The 26903-nt window shown below is 34.9% G+C and overlaps 1 protein-coding gene across 6 annotated transcripts in view; it reads right to left on the bottom strand.

The window, feature by feature from the left end:
* The window catches only part of CLCN3 (chloride voltage-gated channel 3), a 91435-nt gene that overhangs the window by 3395 nt on the left and 61137 nt on the right, over positions 1-26903 (bottom strand). For 2 of the 6 annotated variants that reach the window (XM_032413182.1, XM_032413185.1), the window contains 9 exons: positions 25605-25792; positions 24307-24429; positions 22930-23136; positions 19450-19530; positions 18009-18554; positions 15317-15503; positions 12075-12473; positions 6510-6726; positions 10-1772 (listed from right to left, as the gene is read on the bottom strand). In XM_032413182.1, coding sequence (XP_032269073.1) covers positions 1667-1772; positions 6510-6726; positions 12075-12473; positions 15317-15503; positions 18009-18554; positions 19450-19530; positions 22930-23136; positions 24307-24429; positions 25605-25792 — 2054 coding nt within the window. In that variant the 3' untranslated portion in view covers positions 10-1666. Of the gene's footprint in view, positions 1-8; positions 1773-6509; positions 6727-12074; positions 12474-15316; positions 15504-18008; positions 18555-19449; positions 19531-22929; positions 23137-24306; positions 24430-25604; positions 25793-26903 lie in introns of those variants that run through there. The other 4 variants (XM_032413183.1, XM_032413186.1, XM_032413187.1 and 1 more) reach the window with 3 other exon arrangements.

Raw genomic sequence — 26903 nt, 5'->3', positions numbered from 1 at the left:
ACAGAAGATTGCTATTAAAATAAAAGGGAAAAGAAAAGAAAAGCTAACTCTATAGCTAAACCCTTTTTGTTGACAGGAATAGAGCAAAGCAAGCACCGTAATTTTGCATTTTCAAAAAGTATTTTATTGGTAAAGATAATTAAATTATCCAGCAACCATCCTTTGATATGAAAGTATCATGGTCACTAATAGTACGATGTCCTTTCCACCAAGACTCTGAGGACTGCACGCCTCACTGAAGTAGAGGTACTTTGATTCATGTATGCCAACAAAAAAGTAAAACAAAATGGGAGGATGTGTGAACAAGAAATGATACTGATCTCATTTGAGAAGGAAAATTCATTGCCATGACATCAAGAAAGCAGTAAAATGTCTGATGACCAAATCTCCTCAATATTCCATTTTTTTTAAAACCAAATTTAACCAACTTTAAAAAAATAACTTAAGGATTGCCCAGTTGTATGCAGAATCTTCATGAAAGCACATACAATTGAGATAAAATGGTCAACAAAGAACTCCAATCCCAAACTTCAGAGCCCAGAGAATAAATCTGTAAGACAACCCAAGTTTCTAGTACACTCATCAATGTTTTCCTCTTTTGATTTTGGCCGAAAAAGTTAAGATACAGTGCTTTTATGAAAGTCTTGGTTGTTAATGCTTACGGTGAAAAAATCAAGAAGCAGTCCTAAAAGATTATTATAGGTGAAGCACAAAGCAGAATGAATGAGTAGCTACTTATTATTCTGGTTAGTAGTTTTTTAAAAAAGGATGCATGAAACACTTGTGAAATATTAGCATACAACAGAAATACATAATCAGTTGTGTACTTAAGCAAACTGGGACAGGTTTTATATAGGTATGACAATTACAGGGCAAAATAATTTCAGGCATTAATTGCTAAAGCCAGACAATTTTTAGGTTATAAGGTAAGATAATTCAAAATTTATCTTTAGCCATGAAACCACTAGGACATAAAGCCAGTTAAAACAAATGCACTTGACCCCAAAAGCTGCTCACAGCATTGTGGAAACATCATACAAAAGGGGCACACACATAATCTAGGTACAGTTCACTAATGAAATGGCAGGACACACATTCTTGACTGTGAAGGTATGCAAGGTGTAGCAGAAAAAGAACTAATGCTATGATCACAAATATATACAACATTACGCTCTAGTTAGTGTGCCCATAAAAAAATCTGTTTAACATTCAGCAATTCTAACATTGCTAAGCTCGGTTAAAATCATTTATGAGCTTAGATTTACCACAAGACTACCACAAGATTAGGAAACATAAAAAAGAAAAAGGGTTTTGGGGGTGGGGGACAGACATTTTTCACCAGTCAGTCACCTTCTGAAACCGGTGTATCAACTAAGGTAGACACACTTGTGTTTACTTTAAGAACATCCAATAATATTTACTCATTTAATTATCAAACTGTTTATAGTTCTTAAATTGCAACCAATGATTCTGATGAGAGACATTAACTTTTGCTAACTTTCCTGTGAATGGAATCTTACAAATATCTAAATTTATCTTACAGACATAGTTTATGAGATATAAATGTAATTGGCAGCATGTAGGATTTTTTTTTTATTCAGCAGATATCTGGGACAGACAGAACTGAACAGTTCACAAGTTTCATGCTTCCTGACTTCTAAGGTGTCTAATGAGGAGATCTCATATATCTAATCACCAAGGGTTCGACGTGCTGCTTTAGTTGCTCGAGATGCTCTAATATGTTCTTCTTTGTGATGATCCCCAAGACAATCCTGAAACAGATCATGTTATGCTAATAACTGTGAGAAATTAAATTAAAAGAGGTTCCAATCATAATGATAAAGAAAGGAGAGAAAAAAATAAAAAACATGAACCATAAGAATGCTTTTAATGAACTTTAGAAAAATAAAAACAAAAATGATTTGAAACCCCAGGCCCCATTTGCATAACTTCTACTGACTTTCATAAGAGACATGATACTATTTTTAAATATAGGTGAGTTGTTTTCGTTTTTAAATTAAAAATCAAAATTATAAAAGTTTGCAATGAAAATGACTATAAAGAAAAGTACAAAAGAAACAATATTAATACACAGCTATAAACCTCTAAAATTTAGTTTCATTTTCAGTGTTCCTTCGTTAGGGGAAAGTATTTTTCTAATTTCTAAAATGTCACAATGCAGCTGCTATTATTTGGATCTACCTCAGCAGTGAAAAGGTAGAAAGAAGGCTTAGCCTCAATTGCCTATGAGGAGACTTAAGAAATCCCGTGGGTTTTACTACTACTTGGGATTAAAATGAAAGGTAATGTGCACTTAAATAAATAATGCCAACCAATACACACACCCCCTAATTTTCAGGACCTGCTGAAAGCTACTTCTTAAAATAAGCTAGTAAGATATATTTATAATTAGAGGTCAAAATGACTTTTACATTATGCATGTTTTTTTCTAAATGATTATTTTTCAGTTAATCTATCACTATTATAATATCAAGCAAAATGAGGGACATAAATTCTCACAAGGATACTTGAAAATAATTAGATTAGAACAAAATCCTGGTTACTGGTTTTATAATGGAAGAATTCGACTACAATATATGGCAACAAAAATAATGAATTCAAAGACCTTAAAAAGCCTTAATCTTCAAATTCTGGAAGCCCATCCAGAATGCCCTTCAAGGTATTGGACATTTCCCTGGTGATCTAGTTAAGTCAACTTTACTATTCAACTGCCTTTGAACATTCTGACTTCTTAAAGAATGTCACTAGGGGACTTCACTTAAAGTAGTCAAGGCCTACAGATATGTCAGTTATAAAACAGTTATTAAGGATGATGCCTGGGTGTGGGGGTGGGAAAGCAGGGAGGGCAGACACTGGGGAAAGGCAGAAATAGGTTCTCTGCTAATGTTTTCTCAGTATTTAAAATAATGTACTGATCCTTAAGAACAAAGATAAATTGAAAAGTTGTCAGAGGATACAAACAAGTTCTCCCTCCAAAAAGGCTCAGAAAATGCACTCATGAAATAAAAAATGCATACATAAAATAAGCACTAATAAGTGTGAGGGAAAACAACAAAAAACCATCAATTCACTTTAATTTATAGTTGGAGTCAGGAAATGTGAAAAAACCTTGACAATTAAATAATTCCAGTTTAATTCTTACTCATTCTTTTCTTTCCAATTATATACAACGATTACTTTCAGTTACTGTTTTAGTAAGCTCTGCCAAATCACAAGGTACAAAATGAGGAGAGTTACAAATTGATTAATGACCAAATGGCAAATTTGGGGATTTATAAAGTAATCTCTATATTACAAAGTAATGGTCCTAAAAAGGAGGAAATAAATATATTTTCTTTCTAATGGAGAAAAGTGATTTGAGAATAATAAGGCCAGGTTCAGTGCTACTTTATTAATTTCAGGAAGTGCAAAGAAAATCAATGCAAAATGTAACTTATATAAAGAATACTTTGTTGTTTCCTTGTGGGGCTAACAATGATGTAAGAGTTAACAGAGCACGACCCAACGTTTTTCCAAAATATGTTCCAAAAAACACCAGTGCCAGGAGTTCTTCTGCCCTCTTCCTTCAATCAATCAATAAGATAAAAAAATAAAATAAAATAAAAGGCTGCATGTTCAAACAAGTTTGGAAAACTTTCCTATTGTCCCTGGGACTCAAATAATATCAACATTTTATAAACTTTGGGACATTCCACAATAGAGAAACCTCAATTGTATTTAATCCAATACATTCCAAACTTACATGGTCACAAAACTCTTTCTGAGCAATGCCTATTAACATCCTGCTAGATCCACCAAGACTAAGAAGATTTTGGGACACCTGAGTGGCTCAGTTGCTTAAGTGTCTGCCTTCAGCTCAGGTCATGATCTCAGGGTCCTGGGATCGAGTCCCACATTGGACTCCCTGTTCAGCAGGGAGCCTACTTCCCCTTCTGCCTGCCACTCCCTCTGCTTGTGTGCACCCACACGCTCTCTCTCTCTGACAAATTAATAAGTAAAATCCTAAAAAAAAAAAAAAGACTAAAAAGATTTTGAGAAATTCTGCTAATTCAAATATAAAACATGGGAAATCTACAACTGACATCTTTAAAATTTACAGACACACTTCTCCCTCATCTCCCTATTCTCATTTTCTCCTTGTACCTAACAGTTGGACTTGCTGTATCTCTTCCCCCAAATAGTTATTTTCCACTTCCAAGGACCCACTACGAGCTAGAAGGTGCTGACAGTTATCCAGAACTTTACACTCTCCACTAAAAACTAGTAGATATGGCTTTTTTTCTAACTTTAAGTCATTTAACTTCGAGTGAGAATAAAAACACTCTACTTCCTTACATACTTCCAAGAAAATAAAGACCCAAGAGCTACCACCCCAAGTGATCTCTTTTCTTTCTATATATATCAATTTATTTTCCTTGAAGGACAGAAATAAGAAAAATTTAATAATCAAGGCAATTAAACATATTCCTTTAGAAAAAGCTACCCCACACCACAATCTTTCTTATAAATGGGCAGTATGAGGTAAGATTTTAATTAGCTATCCTCCCCCTCCCCCACATTTTGTTATTTTTACACTTTCTTTTAAATATTCTCCTTTCTAATATCTGTGCTGCCAAAAATCTGGGAATTAATCAGCAAAGTGAAATATGGTAATTGACCCACACAGCTTTGTGATCATAAGTAATCGTAACTAGAGAGGGACATTTATATTTGTTAGCACACGAAAGGACAAACATGCCAGGCACAGGGAATAACTCAAAGCAAGTAAAAGTTGTAACTACTCAGCTTAGCTTCTAATTGAGCCATTTATAATTAAAAGGGCCCTAAGACCCATATAACTTCATAAAAAGTTACTCCATTTAACATGTACTTATTAAGTTTTCAAACAATGAAGTTTGGTAACTATTATTTTTTTAATTAAACAACATTAAAAGAAAGTAGTTATTTTATTACATGTATCTCTTCTCCAATTAGTATCTGCAATACTTAATAATTCCAAACTTCCTTTCATCAAGAATTTTACACCTTTAATAATTTATTTCACACTATTTAGATTTAATTGGTTAGCACAGTGAAAACACTAAATATGGATCTAATTCTCTAACTTTATATTTCTATTCTTAACCCAGTATGGCACAATATATTTTTCAAGAAAATGGTAGTAGTTTAAGAAATCACAAAGAAAGAAGATACATTCTATTAGTCAATAACAGTGTAAAAACAGTAGCAAGAGATTGGGCTCTAAAACTGGAAAGATATTTGTTCCCAGATCGACGACTTAGTAACCACAGGACTAGGCATATTATTAAACCCCTCTGAGCTTCAATTATTACACCTGTCAAGTAGGGATCTACCACCCACTCTGCAGAGGTACTACAAAGTTAAGTGAGAAACCTGAAGACGGTGCTCAAGAAACAACTTTCCTTCCCCCGCTTTTTTTTTTTCTTTTTTCCCTCCTTTCTTTAGACAGGGGTCATGTGTTTTGTCACTCACATGTCTTGAACAAAATGCTTTTTAAAAAAAAACCCACTGTGATTCTCTAAGTGTTCAGCATTTCAACAAGCTTCATGCAGGGCAGGGTTAAACCATTTAATTTATGCACAATCAAGAATACCCTTTGTTTCTTATTTCCAGCCCTTTCTGTCCTCAGCCTTCAGATTAAAACAGTGTTCTTAAGTATTTCAACTAGGAAGAGTAGTATAATGGACATAAAGGGGACTGGAGAGAGAGTAGGTGGGGAAACAGATCCCCAGTGCAGGGACGGGCGGGGGCAATGGCAATGAAGCAGGAGTACGTCTGCTGAGGCAGACTGTGCATCACATCTCCACTCTGGCCCTGTGACACCCCCAAACAAAACTCTTCTATGGTCCTGTCCTGGAGAAACACTGGTAGTTCATGTGTGAAGGGCAGAAAAATAAGTTAACCAATTTATACATTTTAAATACATGAGTTTTTGTCATTAGCAGTTTATATGAAAGCTTTGTGGGTGGAAAAGGTAGAAAAGAGGAAACAAAAAGCATTTGCTAAAGGAGGATTTTAGCTAATTTACAAATTTCATTTAATTATGTGTTATTTCCCTCATTACACAGTGAGTAAAATAATGGCTGAAATAGTAAACAGCAAAATAACTACATAGTTATTACTGAACTAGAAAGTTATATTCAAAGAATGAAATACTAAAAAGAAAACAGGTTTTTTTCTCTACTCCATTCAGGTTAGGTCCACTACTCCTCTTTGCCAACTCTGAAGTGTTCCTGACAAATGCTACTTTATGTTTTGGCAAAGATCTGCCAGTTGACATTTTTTTTTTTTTATTCTTGGTAAGTGCCAATCTGATCAATATGGATCCTGTATTTATAACCACACTAAAAAGACAGACTTTTCCACTTGGAAGCTGACTTACACTCTCCCCTAAGAAGTGAATATGAATTCCACTAAAAAGTGTCATAAATTCTGTGACACGAACTGATTCCTTTCACCAGACTTACCCATTGTGAGTTACAAGGCACTGCCTCAGACCCAGCTTTCGGAAAATATCCACCACGATTTCCATCGGGGTGTGATCGGTCACGGTAAAAGGGCTCATGTCAAGGATGCTCCGAAGCTTCAGTGGCCGAGGGCTTTCCGCGGGAAGAGACGGGGTGTGCTGTGCAAAACACACACGAGAACTGCCCACAATACCTTCTTGTTTTTTTCTGGCACTTTCTGAAAAGACAGAGAGAAGATCCAAAGTTAATCTGTGTTAAGAGGAATCTGTTTATTTGGAGATTTTAAAAAGTAACCAAATGTATCCCATGGATTTTGGTCCCTTCATTTTTTCCTACCTTCTTACCCAAGAAAGGAATCAACTGAAAATTTAGTAATTTCTTATATTAGACTATACCAATAACAAATCATCTTCATGTAAATAAAATATTTGTAGTCTATCAATTTTCTTTACTGGGGCTAAAGCTGTTTTCTAACTCCGGGGGACAAGGAAGCATGCTTGAAATATGGTTTTTTAAAACCTGCACAAATTACAGCATGGTTTGTTATAGGAATCCATCATCAAATGATAGCTGCCCATGCTAAATGTCACTTATCCTGCAGAGGTGGGACTAAAGAGTTTCATTCCTATATTGACTATGTTGTATATACTCCACCGCTGTGAATTACCTAGTTCTTTCTCTTTTCTAAGGTTAAAGTTTAATTTTCTAGGCACGTCATGAGCATTAACAGGTGGGCTGAAACTACAACTATGCACATGATGGACACAGACTTATTTTTCAGGTTTTATTTGTAAAGGCTCTGCTAATTTCCCCTCTCCGGTGTGCTCTGCTTCAAGTGCTTCTGTTTGCTGCCAAGCTCCACTCCAACCTTTGACAGTGCTAGACAAGAAGCAGTAAAGATGCAAAAAACTGCAGAACAGAGACCACAGGAGGAGAAAGGAAACCCATGAAATGGAGAGAATACAACAATAGCTTTATGTTTGTATTTTGAGTTAGTATGTATTCAAAACTGTGTTCACAACTATGTTTTTGCCATATTGAACATATTTTAAACATTAATTTTGCTACAAAAATATTTAAGCCAAAATAATAAGCATCAGTCCCAGATTGAGAAGCAGATAAACATATATAGCTCCTAAACAAACACTGCAATTTTGTTTGCTCCTTCTGACCTCTAAAGCCTTATTTAACTGTACTGGAACACATTCGGGTAGGAAGGCACTAAGAGAAGTTCTAATGACTAGTACTTACTAAACCACTTTAAAAGCATGATAGAAGCATAGAAAAGAAAAAAGCCCATTAGCAAGTGACATAAACGATTCTTGAAAGATGTTCCTTAAGTTCTCTTAACTCACAGAAGCATCTGGCTAATGATCTATGAATGGTGGAGTGTAAATACTGTTAGCATGACAGATATTGAGTTAAAACTAAGCCCACTCATCAAACTTAAATACCTTAAAATAACAAATTATTATACCATCAATGAAAATGTGCTGAGATTGTTTAAATATTTAATGATAGAAGTTTCAGAAAGTTTTAGAAAAAGTTACTAACCGGTTTGTTTATTGTAATGTTCCTTCGATATACAAGGCACAAGGCTAGTGAAACCCAGCCTGACTTAAATCTGTCCTTTATATGAATACAGTAACTATTTTAACAAGCATCATTTATTGAGTACTTATAAAGTGCCGAGGCATCTGCTAGGATTGTTTTGCTTTGTTTGAAAAACAATCTTCTTTAATGCCATTCATTCAAAGGCTTTTAAAGCAGAAAATATCATCATACTTTTCATTTTCTGATATGATTCAGGCATTTTTTTTTTAAGTACACATGCAAAACAGAGTTACACTTCCAGGAGAATGGAAATGGTTCTTTTCTAACATAAAATGTCCCAACATAAATAATCACCTTTCTCCCTCTAAATTTTATGTTTTATATTTTTCCTGTTGTTTATGTTAATAGACTTTCAAGGGCTTGACCTCTCACAACTTATCAAAATAGAAAGGTACACAGGCTGTCCCCTTCATTTTTGACTATGTGAAACCTGGTAGTGACAGGCTGCAAAAACATTCCCCGGGGATGTAGAACTCTTTCATCATTTGTATTAATCTTAGAAAGCAAAAAATTTTCTAAATCCACAAAATGGTACTTCAACTAACCAAGCAGGTATAAAGTTTATTTTAACTACTACAAAGAGATAGAAGACCAGTCCACTTACTTGCAATGCATATTATTGAGTAAACTCTATTTTAAGGTTTCTAAATATTGCTATGGAAGGGAAAACCTTTAACAAATTAGCTCTCCTAGGTATGCAAACTAAAGCTTTATTCTGAATAAAAGATCTTGAGGGGATAGGAGAAAAGTATAATTAGGGGAGCAGCCTGTCACTGTGCCATGTACCTTACTATTGTGTTCAATATGTCAATGATATGTAGGTTTTCATACACTAAGAGTCTCCCTGTAAAACTTACAGCTATTACATAAATAGAAATGAACAAGTGTTACTTTTATACCTTAAGTCGGAAAATAGGAAAGACATATTTTTCAATTCACACTATAAATGTTAAACATGCTTCATTTTAAACAAATCTATAAAACATTCAGCCTCAATTTTAATCTTGACATAAAAATGCAGGAAGAAATGCCTCTCCATTTGGATTCAACTTTAACACAGTAAACTGTCATTCAGTGCTGGTGGGAGTACAGGGTATAATCACTCCCTGGTGTGATGTGAAAATATCTTAAACATTACAAATGCACCTCCTCTTTGATCCAACAATTCCACTTCCAGTAATTTTTGTACATTTGCACACAGGCAGAATGCTGAATATGTGAGATCATCAAATATATGAGGGAGCAATGTCTATAACAGCAGAAAATTGGAAACATCTTAAATGTTCATCAATGAGGAACTGATTTTAGAAATCATTAGGTATCCCATGGTATGTCTACTTAATGGAATACTGTGCAGCTTTAAAAGAACAGAATGAAGAAATTCACTGGGAAGATGTCCAAGAAAACACTGTTTAGTGAAAAAAAAAAAATAACAAAGTACAGAACAACACATATTGGATAGCATGATACAATTTGTTTAAAAAGAAAAAACATATATACTTACTTATATAAGTATAGAATAATATCTACAGAATACATAAGAAACCAAAGAGATGGCTGCCTACAGAGAGTTAAACTGGTAACTATGAGGTCATGGTGCGAGACATTTTTCACTGTATACTTTTAATCTTCTTGATTTGAACTATGTGAATACACCATCTATAAGTAAACTAAAATTTTTAAATAATGAAATGACATACAAATGCAGAGTTTATAAATTATGGGAAAACTGTGCTTTTAAAATCTTGAGTTTTCCCATCCCTGGATATGGTATATAGTTTACCAGTTATTCAAGCATTTTTTTTTTTTTGTCTTTCATAAAGTATTTGTTATACAAATATACAAAACCTCATGTACAGGTCTATTTTTCTTATTAAAAAATGTAAACTTTATAAAAATATATGTAGGTTAATATTTAAGGTGTGTTCTGAAAGTCACCATGTGAAACATTTCTGATGACATGACTGGATATTTCACATATCTAAAGTATACCAATTCCCTTAAACTGACATCATCTGCTATCACAATATTCTGTTTCAAGATAGTAATAAAACTGAAAAACAGGGGTGCCTGGGTGGCTCAGTCATTAAGCAGCTGCCTTCAGCTCAGGTCATGATCCCAGAGTCCTGGGATCGAGTCCCACATCAGGCTCCCTGCTTGGCGGGAAGCATGCTTCTCCCTCTCCCACTCCCCCTGCTTGTGTTCCCTCTCCCGCTGTCTCTCTCTCTCTCTCAAATAAATAAATAAAATCTTAAAAAAAAAAAAAAACTCTGAAAAATATATCCACAGAATCAGTGGGATTATGAATAATTCTTAACTTTTACCACTTTATTCATCTCTTAAAAACCTTGCTTTTTTCCTTTAAATTCCTATGTAAATTCTAAAATTCTGACATTTTTCTTTTCTTTGGCTGGCTACCATTAAAACCTAAAGAATAGGAATCTAAACAATGAAATTCTTCTCCTACTATAGGTTTGGCCATGGGATTAGCTCAGAAGCTGAAACACTTAAACACAAGAGCAACATACATTGCCCATCTCAGCAACTATTCTATTACCTACAGCAAATCCTGGAATGATAGGGTTGCTAGTCTTTAAAAAACTCTTCCAAAGCTGTAGCCTTTTCCTTAACTAAATAGGATATTCTCTGTAGACGCTTCCGTTTTGTTTTGATAGCTCTTATAAACTGAGCATTTCCATTCTGATTTGAGAAACACTCCCCTAAGTCTTCCCTCTTCAAATGGCACAAGAATTAAAATATTTTACAATCCTTTGCAATGGCCACAGAGATAAGTTGTAGAGGATGGGCTCACAGGACCAAATGCTTAACATTTTCAGCTCATGGTCCTCCACTAAAAACTCAGGAGTATGAAAGCAACAGCTTGATGAAAATATCCTTTATCACCTTTGGGAGTTGGCGGGGAGAGAGGAAAAGGAATCAGACTGCATAGAAAAGGCCTTACTAGCCTCCTCATCAGTACTTCAGGACTATAAGAGAAGGAGAAAAATAAATTTTGGAGGAACACAATTGTTTCCTCCTCATAAAAAGTTTATTTCCAAGAAATAATATGGCTAATGCCTTTAATCTATACTTGCAGGAATAACATCTCAAAATACAATATGACTTATATACTTTTCAACCTAGCATTTGACCAAAATAAACTCTCAATGATTTCTTTTCACTTTAAAGTAGATACTATATGTTAATATTGTAAACCTAAATCCAAAAGCTGAAAAAGGAAAACCTATGAATCTGATATGAAACAGACCAATAAAGACAAGATTTTCAATAACTTGCATTCAAATAAGCCAATATTAAATACAAGAATGTATTTAGTGGGATGCCCTAGCACTTGCTAAGGCCTTATCTTATATGCTATTATGAACGATATCAACTTCACAAGGCTTATCTTAGTGGGAAAAGAAAGAATCTGACTTTGATCTCTGATAACAATGCCAAATCAAAAGATAAAACTGTATTTAGTGGGACACCTGGGTGGCTCAGTTGGTTAAGTGTCTGCCTTCGGCTCAGGCCATGATTCCAGGGTGCTGGGATCGAGTGCCGCATTGGTCTTCCTGCTGAGCAGGGAGCCTCCTTCTCCCTCTCCCTCTGAACCCCCCCACCCCATGCCCTCTCGCACACTGTATCATAAATAAATAAAATCTTTAAAAATAAATAAATAAAATAAAAAGATTTCTTAAAAAAAAAAAACTGTACTTAGTGGGGAAATAATTCACAGATGCCTAATTCCTTCCCTAAAGAACTTAAGACTTTCAGGGACATAAATAAAATACACCTCTCGCCCCCACAAACCCAACCAATTAAATATTATTGCTTTCCTTTCCTCAAGAAATCTATTATATGTCTATATCTATCTAAGTATATATAGATTCCAACAGATACAGATATAGATAGATTTATGTGTATGTCTATATTTCTTTAAAAGGGTACCTATTGCAATTGTCAGGTCTCTTCTGAGGGCAAATCCCACCAATCTTTGAGATTCTTTTGACATTATGACAGGAAAGCCATTGTAGCTGGTTTCATTAATCATGTTTTCTATATCATCCACTGTCATATTGTCCTGTGTCAGGACGGCTAAGGGAGGATCGTTCCTTCGAGGTCTCATGACATCAGCAGCCAGGGTGGTATGAGTGAATTCTTCTTTTGCATCCAAGAAAGGGTATCCATTTAACCGGATGTGAGCTTCATAAATGCCTTCCCTACCAAAAGCATCGCCAACCCATTTACTGGTCATAACTGCAGCCATAAGGGGAACAATGTATTCCAAGCCTCCGGTAAGCTCAAAAACGATAACCACCAGGGAGACAGTCATCCTTGTCACACCACCTGAAAAAAAAGCAAGCACCATTGGTCAAGGAGGACAGGACATGTTAGTGGAATTTTTGTGCTAGGCAGTTGAACGCGAATTGTAAATAGAACTTAGTGAAAAGGATTACCATCAAAAACTGCTACTCCTCTCTTAAGACAATCACCATTATTTTAATAAGATCTAGAGAAACACTGATTTTCTTTGTTTAACACAAAAGACTATTAAAATAACATTTCAAAACCTGTTTACTTCACAGTACACAGCTGACCAACTAAAATAAGCTTGCCATTTTGGTTTATTGCTATAGCAAAGATTAATTTCACTCTTATAAAATGGATTATTAAGTAAAGAATTTGGTGACACACATCAGAGCTACCTTTTACGTCATAGCTACCAATTTAAAATTAAGCTCATATGTGGGTAGAATATTAACTTAATACACTTCTCTCCTCTGTATCTTTTCAAAATGAGTAAAATATTTTAATGCCTTGTGATTTATGTTAACAGGGTAATATCCCCTTCCTTAGAAAACTCATCTATTTGTTTACCCAAATCATCATTCTGAACTACCATCCGTATGCTGATGCCTCATAATCCACATCTCTCCACTTACTATTGCATTTGCCCCATGTCTCCAACTCTGCATACCTTATCTTATTGCTTGCTTATCTCATTTTCCAACTGTAAAAAGACTTTGGATGACCCACTGTCACAAAAAACACCACACACTTAAAACCAAAATCCTCTTCTTCCCCCCAAAGAGCTACCCATCCCAACTTTCCTGACTCCAGCACCAGCACTACACTCTTCCCGACAACCTAGATAGTCGTCATTCCAGGTCTATCCCTTTACTTTACTCCAACACCTAAACCCTCACAAGTCCTATCTGATTAACTTTGCAAAATATTTATTTATGGGTCCCTTTCTCAATACTGTCACTATTACCAATTAGTCCAGACTCTCAAGACATGGTTCCTTAATTTTAACACTATTTTATCTTACCTCCTTGACTCCAAGCCCCATTATCTTCAATCCACTTTATAAGCCATGTTCCCAGGTTAATCTTTCCTAAGTACTACTTTCACCATGTTGCTCCTTTGCTCAAAAACCTACCAGGGCTCACCAGTTCATACTGTATTAAGCTTAAACCCTTCCTTTTTGTTTTTTAATCTAAAAATAGAAGGGAGAAAGAACCTACTATATATTACGTATCTACACTATGCCAGGCATGTCCCTAGCCAGTTCACAAAGGCTTTTTTTTTTAAACTAAGTGACTTATTTTACCTGGCACTGTGCTAACAGCTTTACATGCAGTTGGTCTCATATAAACCTCAAAACAACAGTAGGAGATAAGTAGTTATTATTTCTATTTTAAAGATAAGAAAATAAAAAAGCAAAGGAACATTCCCAAAGTCGTCAAGCTACAAATGCCAAAGCCATGACTCTGCCACAGCCTTTTCATAATATGTCTCCTTCTCACTAATCCAACTTCATTTCCCAAAAGTATCCAAAACACACTCTCTACTTCAATATTGTCGGTATCTTCAAAGTTCCATGAATACTAAATTTATCCCTATCCCAATTCCTTTGCCTTCACATGATTACATTCCTCAAAAAAAGTCCTCTTCTTTAAGTTCTACTAATCTTAAGTAAAGCTCATGTTCTACTCTACCTGAACTATGTCAGCTCTCCTTTTCTCTAAATTCCTACAATTTTCATAGACTTTTTTTTTTTTTTTTTAAAGATTTTATTTATTTATTTGAGAGAGAATGAGAGACAGAGAGCATGAGAGGGAGGAGGGTCAGAGGGAGAAGCAGACTCCCTGCCGAGCAGGGAGCCCGATGCGGGACTCGATCCCGGGACTCCAGGATCATGACCTGAGCTGAAGGCAGTCGCTTAACCAACTGAGCCACCCAGGCGCCCACAATTTTCATAGACTTAGTACTATATTTAATCATTACATAATGCTCACTATTGTTTTCTCAGTTTTGGTCTTGTCTCCCCAACTTGACTGTACTTGAGGTTGGGCCCATGTTTTATACTTCTTTTTCTATCACTCACTGCACCTAGCACTGTTAAAGAGAAAGTGGATAACTACTAAGTAATTGCTACTTCGGTGAAAATGATTCTGTCCCTCACTTTCACTTGATATTATACTTTTGAAGATCAATAATTATATAATTTTGATTCACTGAACAAAAATAAGTCAAAATACCAACTATTATTAAATACCATAACCAAAATTCAGCTGACATTTTAAATATAAAAAGAAATAACTATTTTTCATATCCAAGAGAACACATAGACTCTTAAGTATTCAATGCAGATACTTTTTTTTCATTAAAACAATAGTTACCTTTTTTCATTTTGCTATAAATGCACCTTAAATGGAGGAGGGCTGGTAAAGAAATCTTCCACTACAGCTAACTATAAGTCACTGCAGAGCCAAATCTAGTCTGACACTTTGCTAGAATGCTAATCTCAGGAACCATGCTACAGTCGTAATAGGGAAGCCAAGATCCTTGACAATGAAAAGAACAAAAATTTCCCTGGACAAGATTCAAATTAAACCTAGGTTGTACTGAGATGTTTTCAGTTACAAAGCATTACACAGTATTTAAAAGATGCTAACCACCATTAAATTTTTCCATTAACAAATGTTTAGAGACAGGCAAAATGAAAACTAGTACTACATAAACACCATATAATAGTAGTACTGTTTCATGTTAGCTAAAGCATTCTCTTCCTCTGGCCTGTACCACCCTCCCCCACCTCACCAACCAAGCATAAATGTGCTGTCACACTTGCTCTTTTCTCTCTCAGATTCACAAACATCCACCCACAGACACAGTTTCATTACCTAAGCATGCAGCAGCACCAACCATGGCATAAAGGCCAGGTGTAATGCAATCAGCTCCAACCTCACACCACTCCTTAAAGATAAACCAGTCATGGTGATAATACGCGAGCTGTTCTACTGCAATCCCCACAATCCTTCCGGCAATCGCTCCAATGGCCATGCTGGGAATGAACAAGCCTGATGGAACCTGTAACAAACACACAATGCTTAACTGAGCAGAGATCCTCGACTTCGATGCTTGGAACCTACATTCTACAGACTTCTTTCTAACACTTTTGATTCTTTTCACATTTTATTTATATAGCAAAATCCTAGTACAAATAAAACTACAGCAAAATACCATTCTACTGGTACCTTATTCGTGAATTCAGTTACAAAGTAACAAGTAACATTCTCTAGGCCAAAGAGAAAATAACCCAAGGGTTATTTATCCTTTAGCTCAAGGGTTCCTTAATGTTTTTCTTTTTGCTGCTAAAATTTTTATTAGTCTATGCTGAAATGGGGAAAGAAAAAAGGACAATATGAAGCATTTTTCATAAAACGAAATCAGTTCGGTGTGAAGTACTGTCTTTTACTCCACAATTACACCCTCCTACATATTTGTTGTTTACCAACTGATAAAAATATTAGATGCAATTCCTCTTAAGTTGTACAATGTGAAGCGGACAATCTTATCAGGTCCTTCAATATTTTTTAGCGATACATATAAGGAGAAAAATATTTATCAATCAATTAAATTTAATGAAGAAAATAGGAATAGTAAACATCTTAAGCAAGATCATTTAAAGATTAAAATACTAATAGCTCTAAAATCTTCTGGATATGAAATAAGCTGAGCACAAAATAATGGCATGTTGAACCCGGTATCAGGATCATTAAAAGGCTATCCAAAGAGAAGAGATCAAAATATGTTTTACTCCACTGCCAGTTAGGATTCTTCAGCCAGAGCACGGGGCATTGTGGGACTTAACAAAGACCTGCCAATTGTCTCCAGCGTCCTGTAGCTCAACTAAAGATGAGAAAGTTGGGATTTACAGAAAATCAACTTACGTAGAAACAGGAACTTCTATAGTTGCTCTAACTTGATTCACTATGAAAAAAATTTTTAACTTCAAGATTTTTCTATTATGTAACTCTTATACCCAGTAGACTAAATAGAGAACAATAGAAAAGAAAGAGACCATATTTCAAAAACTATCATTATGATTTTGTTGACATTAAGGTGTTATTCCACATAATTTACATCTGCAAAAGCATATTATCACTAGTGAATATTAATTTAAAGAACAACAATTAGCTGACATTTGATCCTCATATACAGCACTGACCGTCATGTAAGAAAATTACATTTACTGGCAAATCACTAAGTAATTAATGTTATTCTCACTTTTGTACATTCAAATGAAGCAATGTGCCAGGGCACTGGATCTAGCTCCCTTAAATCCTTGATGGAAAAAGACATGGTATTCACAGGCTAGTAATTTAACAGAGCCTGCAGTGTCCTTTCAAGCTAACACCCTATAGTAGCATGACAGGCGGAGTAACGGCTCCCCAGAGTTTTTCTATATCCTAATTACTATGAATTCCTTATGTTACACAGTAAGGAGGAATTAAGGTTGCAGGTAAAATTAAGGTTAATCAGCTGACTTTAAAACAGGAGACTATCCTGGATTACCTGGGTGGGCTCAAAGTAATCACAAAGGTTATTTTAAATGTGGAAGAAGGATTTAGAAGAGTTAGTGTCAGGATAATGAGATAAAAGAAAGACCTAACTACCCATTGCTGGCTTTGAGGATGGGAGAAGGGGGCCATGAGCCAAGGAATGTGGGTGGCCTCTAAAAGGCTAGAAAAGGCAAGAAATGGACTCTCCCCTAGAACTTCCATAAATCCCTATGAACACCTTGATTTTAGCCCAGTGAGACCCATTTTGGACTTCTGATCACCAAAACTATAATAAATTGGTGTGAGTTTTAAGCCACTAAGTTTGTGGTAGTTTATTATAGCAGCAAAAGGAAACTAATGTAAGTGCTTTTAAAACGTCACCATGAATTCCCTGACACTGCTCCCATTAAGAGGTAGGCCTCTGTTACTGCCCACACAAAGAGAAAGTAACATGAGGCATGGTGCATGACTTCCCTGGCCAGGTTAAAAACGATCCTCTTGGGACAAGGAGCTACCATGTAAGAAATCTAAATGCCCATAAGGCACCAAGCTGGAAAAAAACTGAGAGACAGACAGAGACAGAGACAGAGACACAGAAAGAGAGAGAGAGAGAGAGAGAGATGTTCCAGGAGCCCAGATGTTCCAGACCCAGTTGTCTGAATCTTCCCAGCCCAGGTGGTAGATGACCAGCCTTAGCCATGTCTGATGACATGTATGACAGACCACAAACAAAACATGCCCAGTTGAGTCCTTCCCAAATTATTGACTCAGTATCAAGAGCAAAATAAATAGTTATCTTAAATTGCTAGGTTTTGGGGTAATTTGTTACACAGCAACAGATAACCATGTTCAACAATATATCCGAAGGAATTCTTTTATTCATTATGTAAAATGAAGCCCAAAAGATAAGAACTTTTTCAGCCTACATTTATGAAATAACCACCTTTAGATAAACATTTCACTGCTCATTTCACACACAAGTTTTAAACATGACAAAATTACTTAACTGAGACCTCACATGAGCACTTACCTTGATACCAAAAGTGAATACTGTCATGATAATTTTAAATATGAGTGCTAAGCATAACTGCCATATAGCTGAATATACTCCAAGGCCTGCTGGACGATCAGGAATATCGTCAACAATTTTACTGGCATTCATGTCATTTCTGTAGTCACAAAGAGAAGAGGATTCCAGAGGACCACAGTCTGTAAAAAGCTCTTTGATCAGCTCACTGGTGTTGAGCCTGGTATACGGATTAGGGAAGGCTATCACCGCAGTAATGGCAGCAACAACAATGACTTCAAGAACAGGATACTTTCCGAATCTGGTGGATTTGCGGCGACGACACCAGGCAATATTTGCCCTAATGAAAAAGGCTCCCCAAAGCCCTCCAAATACCCCGAGGAGAATAAAAGGGAACAGTTCAAAAAGGTACCATGGTGTGTGATACTCCACATAAAAAAGGACCAGACGGCTGTTACCAAATGGATTGATGGATCTCAAAACAAATGCAGCCACTAAAGCAGCAAAAAATGATCTCCATAAAGTTTTAAGAGGAAAATAATAGCTAACCTAAAAAGAAAAAGAAAAATTAATGCTATAATTTTATAAGATGTTTCTGATATCTTATAACTTGAATATCATCGTCTAATTTTTGCTGCAGCTAGCGTTTACATATAATAGATTTTACTGTGGTAAGAAAAAAATCGATGTTTTATTAACTTTGGCTATCACATCATTACAAATTCCCAGTATCAATGGATCGAAAATGTCTAGTAATTATTTCAGATACCTAGCATTGTTTCATTTTCAAAATAAGTTTCACCTCACGTAGTGAAGAATAAATGCACCATCACCAACTCTTATGAGCTCATAAAAAAGTATCTAATTTGTCTCTTCTATATTAAAGAAAAAAGAGGAAAAGAACACAAACTGGAAAAGCAAATTTTAAACCATTCCTAGTCACATTTTTGTGTAAACATGTAAAAAGTCTTAAGCACCAATGAGAAAACAAAAACAAAATATGCCACTGATGCAACTAAAATAATTTTCTTAAACATCAATAACTACCCCAGAAATAAGCATACAAACTCACAATTTAGAAACTGATTAAAACTTTTTAAATAAAAACATGGGCAATAATATAACAAACAGTGGTTAAATAATTTCTACTAAGCCAAATCCATTTCTGCTTACTTTTAAATATGTCAACAAAGTTTAATTTTAAATAAGCACTTAATATTTATACATGAATAATATTTTTAAGGCTTTTCTCAAGGTAAAGAACATATGTAATATATTAATCTATAGGTAAGAATAAGTGAAAAATAACTTTACGAAGTTAAATCTGAAAACTTAAAAACACAGTCTGTATCTATTACACTAGCTATATAACAGAAAAGCGTGCCAAAATATATTTGTAATGGTAATTATGCATAATGTTATAGTTGCTGTTTTCTTTACCTACCTCTTCCAGGCTAAAAAGAACTCCTCCAATTGGTGCACCAAAAGCTACAGAAACCCCTGCAGCTGAGGCAGCTGATAGCACCTAAAAAGAGAATTTGGCTTATTTCATATATTCTTATAAATTCAAATATACCAAATAAAAATTCTTCACGTTGCCTGAATTTTTGAAATGCCTCTCCTGAAGTTAACTCACATGTCTACCCCTTCTCCCCAAGCAGAGGCCATTATTTATTTCCTCTAAAAAGATATTTTTTCTCTTCTGCTTTAACTGAAAGGTCATTCACATATTCGATATTCAATTAAAAAACATTTGTGCAAGATACACTAATGTAAATAGAATGCAAAGAAGAAAAAGGCAATGAATACACACAATTCTCAAGATGTTTGGGAAGACCAGTAGAGAGAACAGTAACTGGGGTTTAGGGGGGAGAGTTTTTTTTCTTTAAATAATTTATTCATTTATTTATTTATTTGAGAGAGAGAGAGAGTGAGAGAGAGAGATCATGAGCAGGGTGGAAGAGTAGAGGGAGAGGCAGACTCCCCACTGAACAAGGTGCCCAATGTGGGGCTCGATCCCAGGACCCTGGGATCATGACCTGAGCCGAAGGTAGACAGTTAACCAACCCAGGCGCCCAAGGATATAATTTCTTCAGATTTTAGAGCTAACTGCTTCACCATTAATAATTAATGTTTTCTATGTAAGCTCTATACCAAACGTAGGGCTTGAACTCATGACCCTGAGATCAAGAGCTGCATGCTCTACTGACTGAGCCAGCCAGGTGCCCCTAATAATTACTGTTTTCTAAATCGTAGTAAAATATCTAGAGAACTTAAAACCTACTGAGTTACCTTATTTTCACTACTCTAAATCCTCTGAAAATACCGCTACTGCCAATTTGGAAAGCCTCATTCTAAAGCAAAAACAATGGCTACCCCCTTATGAGGTGGTCTTTCCAAACTGGAACCCTACAATAAAGTTAAAGACGACAAAAATATCCACAAACGTTCTTACAGATTCTCTCTCCACCTCCCCAGTCTGTCACTTGGACATTGCCCACTTCCCACCAGTGTGAAGCCAACTACACATATACATTCATTGGACATTTATATTGTAATTACTTTTCTAAGAGTCTTTATTCCCTTCACTATTTCATTCCAGTAAATATCTGAGGGTACCAAAGCATTTCCCCAAATGGTCAAGTTTTACATTTATGAAAAAGAAACTGGAAATAATCAAAATTAAATTATATATAATTAAGACCATGATCTCCATTATCAGGCTGCTGTTTGGCAAATTAGAAATAAGCAAATACTTATTTTAATTAAATTGTACTTGGCTAGGGGCGCCTGGGTGGTGCAGTTGGTTAAGCATCCAACTCTTGGTTTCGGCTCACGTCTGATCTCACGGTTGTGAGATGGGTCCCCATGTTGGGCTCCCCTCTCAGCGAGGAGCCTGCTTGTGTTTCTCTCTCCCTCGCCCTCTGCTCCCACCCCTGCTCTCTTGCTCTCTCTCTCAAATAAATAAATAATTAAAAAAAAAAAAGTAAATTGTACCTGGCTTTAAGAATGCAGACTCTGCTTATATGGGGGAGGACAGCAAATTTAATGATTTTGTTTTTTCCCACTAACAGGATTGTAGACAACACATATAACTGAATTCTCTGATTGTACATTTAATATAACAGAATTTTACATCAAGCTAACACCCAGTACTTATAACTCACACACACATTTTAATGTTTTATAAGTATCAAGGAATCATTTAATTAAAAATGTCAAGGAAGTGAACATAGGAAGAAAGCCAAAATATGAGGCCTTCATGTTTTCAACTAACAAGTAAACTCTAGCCATTATATACTAAGGTGAACAGTTAATGTCATAAACATTACTAATCATCACAGTGTATATCTTAAAATTTAAGTGAATTTAATTTCTATGGCATTTTCTAATAAATTACATTTTGCACTTAAAATGAATAAATAAAAATAAAAATCTTACCCCCAAATGTCAAGGTACAATAGCAAGTAAAGGAATTGCACTGGAGAGAGAAATGCTATAGCTCCATTTTAGCCCTAATTTGCTATGCTACAACATAGTTTTAGGTTATGTTTTGTTTTTAACATACACACATATCCACAGTCACAGAAATAGTAGCAGTAGTAAGGAGTACAGACTTTGGAGTCAGAGAAAAATAAATTTTAATCCATACTCTGACACTCTGCTACGTAATCTTGGACAAGTTAGCAGCTCTATGCCCTAATTTCCTATCTATAAATGGGGACAATAGTGCCAAGTTAATAGGATTATTGTGGATTTAAATTTTAAAATGCAAGGACTTGTCACAGAACCAGATACATAGTAAGTAATCAATAATGTTAGCTATTTGTGTTAGAGCATAGTACTAGAATCACAATTATCATTCAGAGGTGGAACTATGATGGTCTGAAGTGTTCCTCTTTCAGACTACTGCCAATGTACGAACAATGTTTTAGTACTAACACTAAATGAAAGAGAAATCATTTCAATTGAAGAATCAAATAGCTTGATAAAAATATTCTACTTTTTTGCTATAGTATTAAAAACAACAGGATGAAAAGTCCTGTGCTAGGGTCAGAGACCTCTGAGTTCTCAATATTTAATTATATAAAAATATGATATCTTGAAAACCCAAAGCGCTCTGTACCACCTTGGCCTACAGATTAGATTGGGAAAACAAGAAGGGATTGGGCTCCCAAAGTGTAGAGCTAATACAAAAGGTCTCAGGAGCCCATTTTTCTTCTAGAAAATATCCATAGCAATGTACAAAGATTAGGGAACTCTATAATATATAAAGTTTAAAGCCCTCCTAGAAGATCTTGGGCTGGCCTAAAAAAAAAAAAAAAAAAAAAAAAAAAAGGTAAAGGAAATAAATGCTCCTAAACAGCTGAATAAAAAGGAATTCCTATATTCCCTTTAGTATGAATCTCTGATTTAAACCTCAGGAGGTCCTAAAGGCCCTCAGAACATCTTCATGGTGCCAGATAGCTCTCTGCAGATGACACACCTCTCTCGGGGGCATTAGACACTTCCTCCAGAGGAAAACACAGCTGTTAAGACTTCCCAACCCTGGAAAAATACTGATGGTGAGAAATCAGAGGAAAAATAATGTTACATTTGGGAAAAACTTCAGAGGAAGAAAGGTGTAAGGCAAAGCAAAAACAAATGGAAAGAGCTTTGTGAAATTCAACTGAAACCAATGGACCAATAGTCTATCAAAACTTCTCTAAAATACCGGAGTAACTGAGCAGCACTGGGGATGGATTCTAGAAAGACATTAGAGATACTCAAAAAGGGGGAAAGAAGCAAACAATTCTCAGATTTGAATCTGAATACAGAATTTATCCAAAAAGTAGAGTTAAAATGCGATATTTACACTAGAAAATTCTCACTAAGTCTATGTAATAGATATTTATCTGTCAAATAAACCACAAAAGACACTTACCTCCCTTTTTTTAGCTTCATTTGTGCTATACTTTGGAAAGAGGTAGGAAAAAATATTTCCACAGCAACAGGCAACATGTACTAGAGGACCTTCTTTTCCTAAACTTAAACCGGATGCCACAGCCAGTACTAATGTGATGGTTTTAATCATTAAAGTCCATTTTCCCAAGTAACCTCTGATGATGAATCCACTTAAAATAGTTTTAATCTACAAAGAAATGATTAAGACAGCTTAATTTCCTTTAAGAAACAGGAAAATTTAACTAATTTAAGTTACTCTCTTGTTTTACTCACAAAACCACCTTGCAAATATTTTTGGTGAACCATGGAACAATTCACAATTTTTCAAAAGCTTTAACTATTATGCTACACAATAAATCTATATCATATTCTAATTCTCTTCTCAAGCAAGGATTGAAGGCAACCCTATCTCATGAACAAAACTAGAATATAAGGCCATGTTAAAGGGAATACAGACTTTAATACAAGGGTTATAATTACATAATAAGGAAAAGGTAAATTTGAATATTTCTGTTGTAGAAATACAGTTAAATACATTCAGATATTCTGTGTCAGAAATTAGGATATTTTGTCTTCTCAGAGTGCTGCCATTATGTGTAATATTTTCCTATATATTAAGAAGGATAAGTGACAACAGCTAAATGCTGCATGATATTGCCCCTTATTGAAGACATTCTTAATTAACAAAACTTTAAAAATCACTAAAATTAAGTTTCAAAAGGAAATGCATTAGAAAAAGCTGATAACTTAAGACAGAAAAATTAAGAGGGGAAAGAAATGAATTCCCATCACACCATTCAATCCTAAGTATATTCTTTAAATTACAGCACTCAATTCTGAGTATATTCCTTAAATTACTGATGATAAAAAATAAAACCCAAAAGTTTATACTATTGCCTCACTATGGTCAAATGTTTATTTAAAGTACAAAATGGTTATAAATATTATCTGCCAAATTCAAGAACTATTAACTTATTTAATTAAAAAATAGTCATATAAAAAGAGTAAATATATTCAAATCAGGTTCATAGCAGCAAAACATCAACTAATCCATCAAAGAACTTTAGGCCACATAATACTTTTCCAGCTTTATAACTGAGTTTTCTGATATTTGTTTACTCATGTGCTAAATTAGTGGTGGAAAAAAAAAAATCAACCTCCACAGTTAATGATGAAATGACTATGGGGAAGAATTTCTTATGATGTCTACAATCAGCTTACATTTTTAAAATTTTCTTTTTTACATTACAAACAATTTCCCCAGAAAAACAACTACTTTTTCCCCCTAGAGGCAAAAAGATCAACATCATCACAATTACCAAATGTTTAAATGATACTAAAATATTGCATGGCTTACCTCTGGAATTCCAGAGCCACAGGCATATGGAGCAAATACTTTTACCAGGGAAACGGCAAGAAAGGCAAAACTCAAGGCCCAGAAGATGTACATTATGTAATTCATGATGTAAGAACCAGGACCCTAAAAGGCAAATCATATAGTATGAATTTAATGTATAGTGCATCCCTAATGCAAGTGCTTGCCACATAAGAAACTTGGGTGAAACTCGTAAGTTTCCTGGTTTACTTCCACAATAGTTAAAGCTTTATATGAACAATATACTTAAGTAAAATCAAAAAACATATTCATATATACAAGGAGGCTTAATCTGTTTAATGTTTTCCTAGCTTTTTCTTGATACCTAAAGTCTTGTTGCCAAAAGTCTGATACACTTTAACCTCTGCCTACCCACAAAACACATTTTGGAAAGAGTTGAAGACAAAATTGCATTTGCATTTAGATCTCATTCCACTGCAGTTCTCCTGAAGATCAAGTGAGAAACAGCATACTGCCCATGTTAGCAGCAAATATATTCTTTTTAGTTCAAAAATTCAGCTATAACAAAATTTTTAAAACATATCCTTATATGACCGTGTAACTATATATATTATATAACATTCTAACTTTTACAATGTTCTTCATTACAGAATGTCAAGAACAGTAATCATTTAAATACTATAATGCTACAAAGAAAAATATATGGATTTCTTCAAGATATCTCCAGTTACGAGGCTTATTTTACTAAACTTTTTGATAATTTATATTTCCCGACAATCATATGTTAAGCAGTTTTAATAACTTGACTTCATATTAACTTTGTGATTATACGGATCCTACTGCACTTCTTTTCTACAATAAGAAATATATTTAGGGCGCCTGGGTGGCTCAGTTGGTTGAGCGACTGCCTTCGGCTCAGGTCATGATCCTGGAGTCCCAGGATCGAATCCCGCATGGGGCTCCCTGCTCAGCGGGGAGTCTGCTTCTCCCTCTGACCCTCCCCCCTCTCATGCTCTCTCTATCTCATTCTCTCTCTCAAATAAATAAATAAAAATCTAAAAAAAAAAAAGAAATATATTTAATGTCATAATTGAATAGACTTGAATGTGACTATATAGTTAATTAATAAAGAGCTTCTTGAAACTTCACATTTTACTTGCTGCAATGTATTCTTCTATTTTCCAATCTATCCTATTACATTTCTTTTTTTTCTTTTAATGCAGTTGCAATCATCTAATATGTGATTAATTCTATAATTAAATGGAGACTTATTTAGCCATATCAATTATTAATTCATCTTCAGACCCAGCAAGACTTACTTCCGCTTGACCTATGATTAATTCTGCCCATGTTTTCCACTGTGGACATTTATCCCTCTCTTCAAATGTTGTTTCATTAGATCCCCAACAACACTGTTCATGGTTGTACCACAATGCACTAAGGCAAATGCCCTCCTTTAGATCAGTCATCCAGTCAGCAGCAATGTCTATTAATCCAGCCAATGCCCCTGTAAAAACATGTTGAAGGTAGTAAAAAAAAAAAAAAAAAAAAGTAAATCCATTTTTGGAGTGTTAAGAACTATCAAGTTAAGAGGGTCAAAGAAAGCTGCAGACTCCCTATACATAAAGGGTCACATAGGGAATATTATATAAATTTAAGATTTTTAAGTCTTAGGTATAAATAAGTTTATATTACTTCTAAAAAAGTACAGATAGCCACTCTTTAATATAAAATGGCTATTCTTTGTTTGAAATTAAAACTAAATACATCATTTAAATTAACTGATTTGTAATAAAGGTGTTTAAAGACACTAAAACATCTTTAAAAGACAGCTATCTAGCAGGAGGTTCACAAATCAGGTTATTAAAGTCAAAGTTTTTACTATTATGTTTCAATCTGAAACTTAATAAATATACAAATGATATCAATATCATTAAAATTTAATGTCCATTAGAAATAGTGAAACTCATAGCATTAATGAATTACTGTGACAGACTTTCAGTTTTTTCCTTAAATAACAGAAAATTAAATATGCCAAGATCATTTTAATGACAGAATACAAAAAATATACAAATTTATGGTCAAAATCTAGGACCTTCTCATCATATAAAAAGATCAATAGGTCACATACACAGGGGTCACAAAATTCTTGTGCATGTCAATTAGAGGTATCAGTACTTCCCTCTATTCGCCACATACATTTTAATTTTCCTCATGTTCTTCTAGACATAATCTTCCATGGTGGAAGCTGTAAGTCATTAAAACAGTCCTTAATGTTTGTGTTCAGATCTTCAACTCCTATTTCTTAAAATCTCACACATAGGCACGTTGTGGGCACTTGATAGCATGAGGTTGAAATGCAGACTCTTGAGCAGAACTGCCTAAATGTAAATCTTTGCCTGGCCACTTACTAGCTACATGACCTTAGTCAAGTTACTAAACCTCTCTCTGTGCTTCAGGCACCTCATCTGTAAAATGGTGGTAACCGCAGTACTTATACCACAGGACTGACATGCAGTTTACATACATGTAAAGATTTTAAGGCAGTGCATGAAGCACTCAATAAACAGTAGCTACTTATTATGATGTTAATATTAAAAGATACTTTATTGTTTATC

Source organism: Phoca vitulina, unplaced genomic scaffold, assembly GCF_004348235.1.
Source record: "Phoca vitulina isolate PV1807 unplaced genomic scaffold, GSC_HSeal_1.0 scaffold14, whole genome shotgun sequence".
Lineage (NCBI taxonomy): Eukaryota > Metazoa > Chordata > Mammalia > Carnivora > Phocidae > Phoca > Phoca vitulina.
Note: the sequence above shows the minus strand (reverse complement) of the source record. Positions and strands in the feature narration are given on the sequence as shown.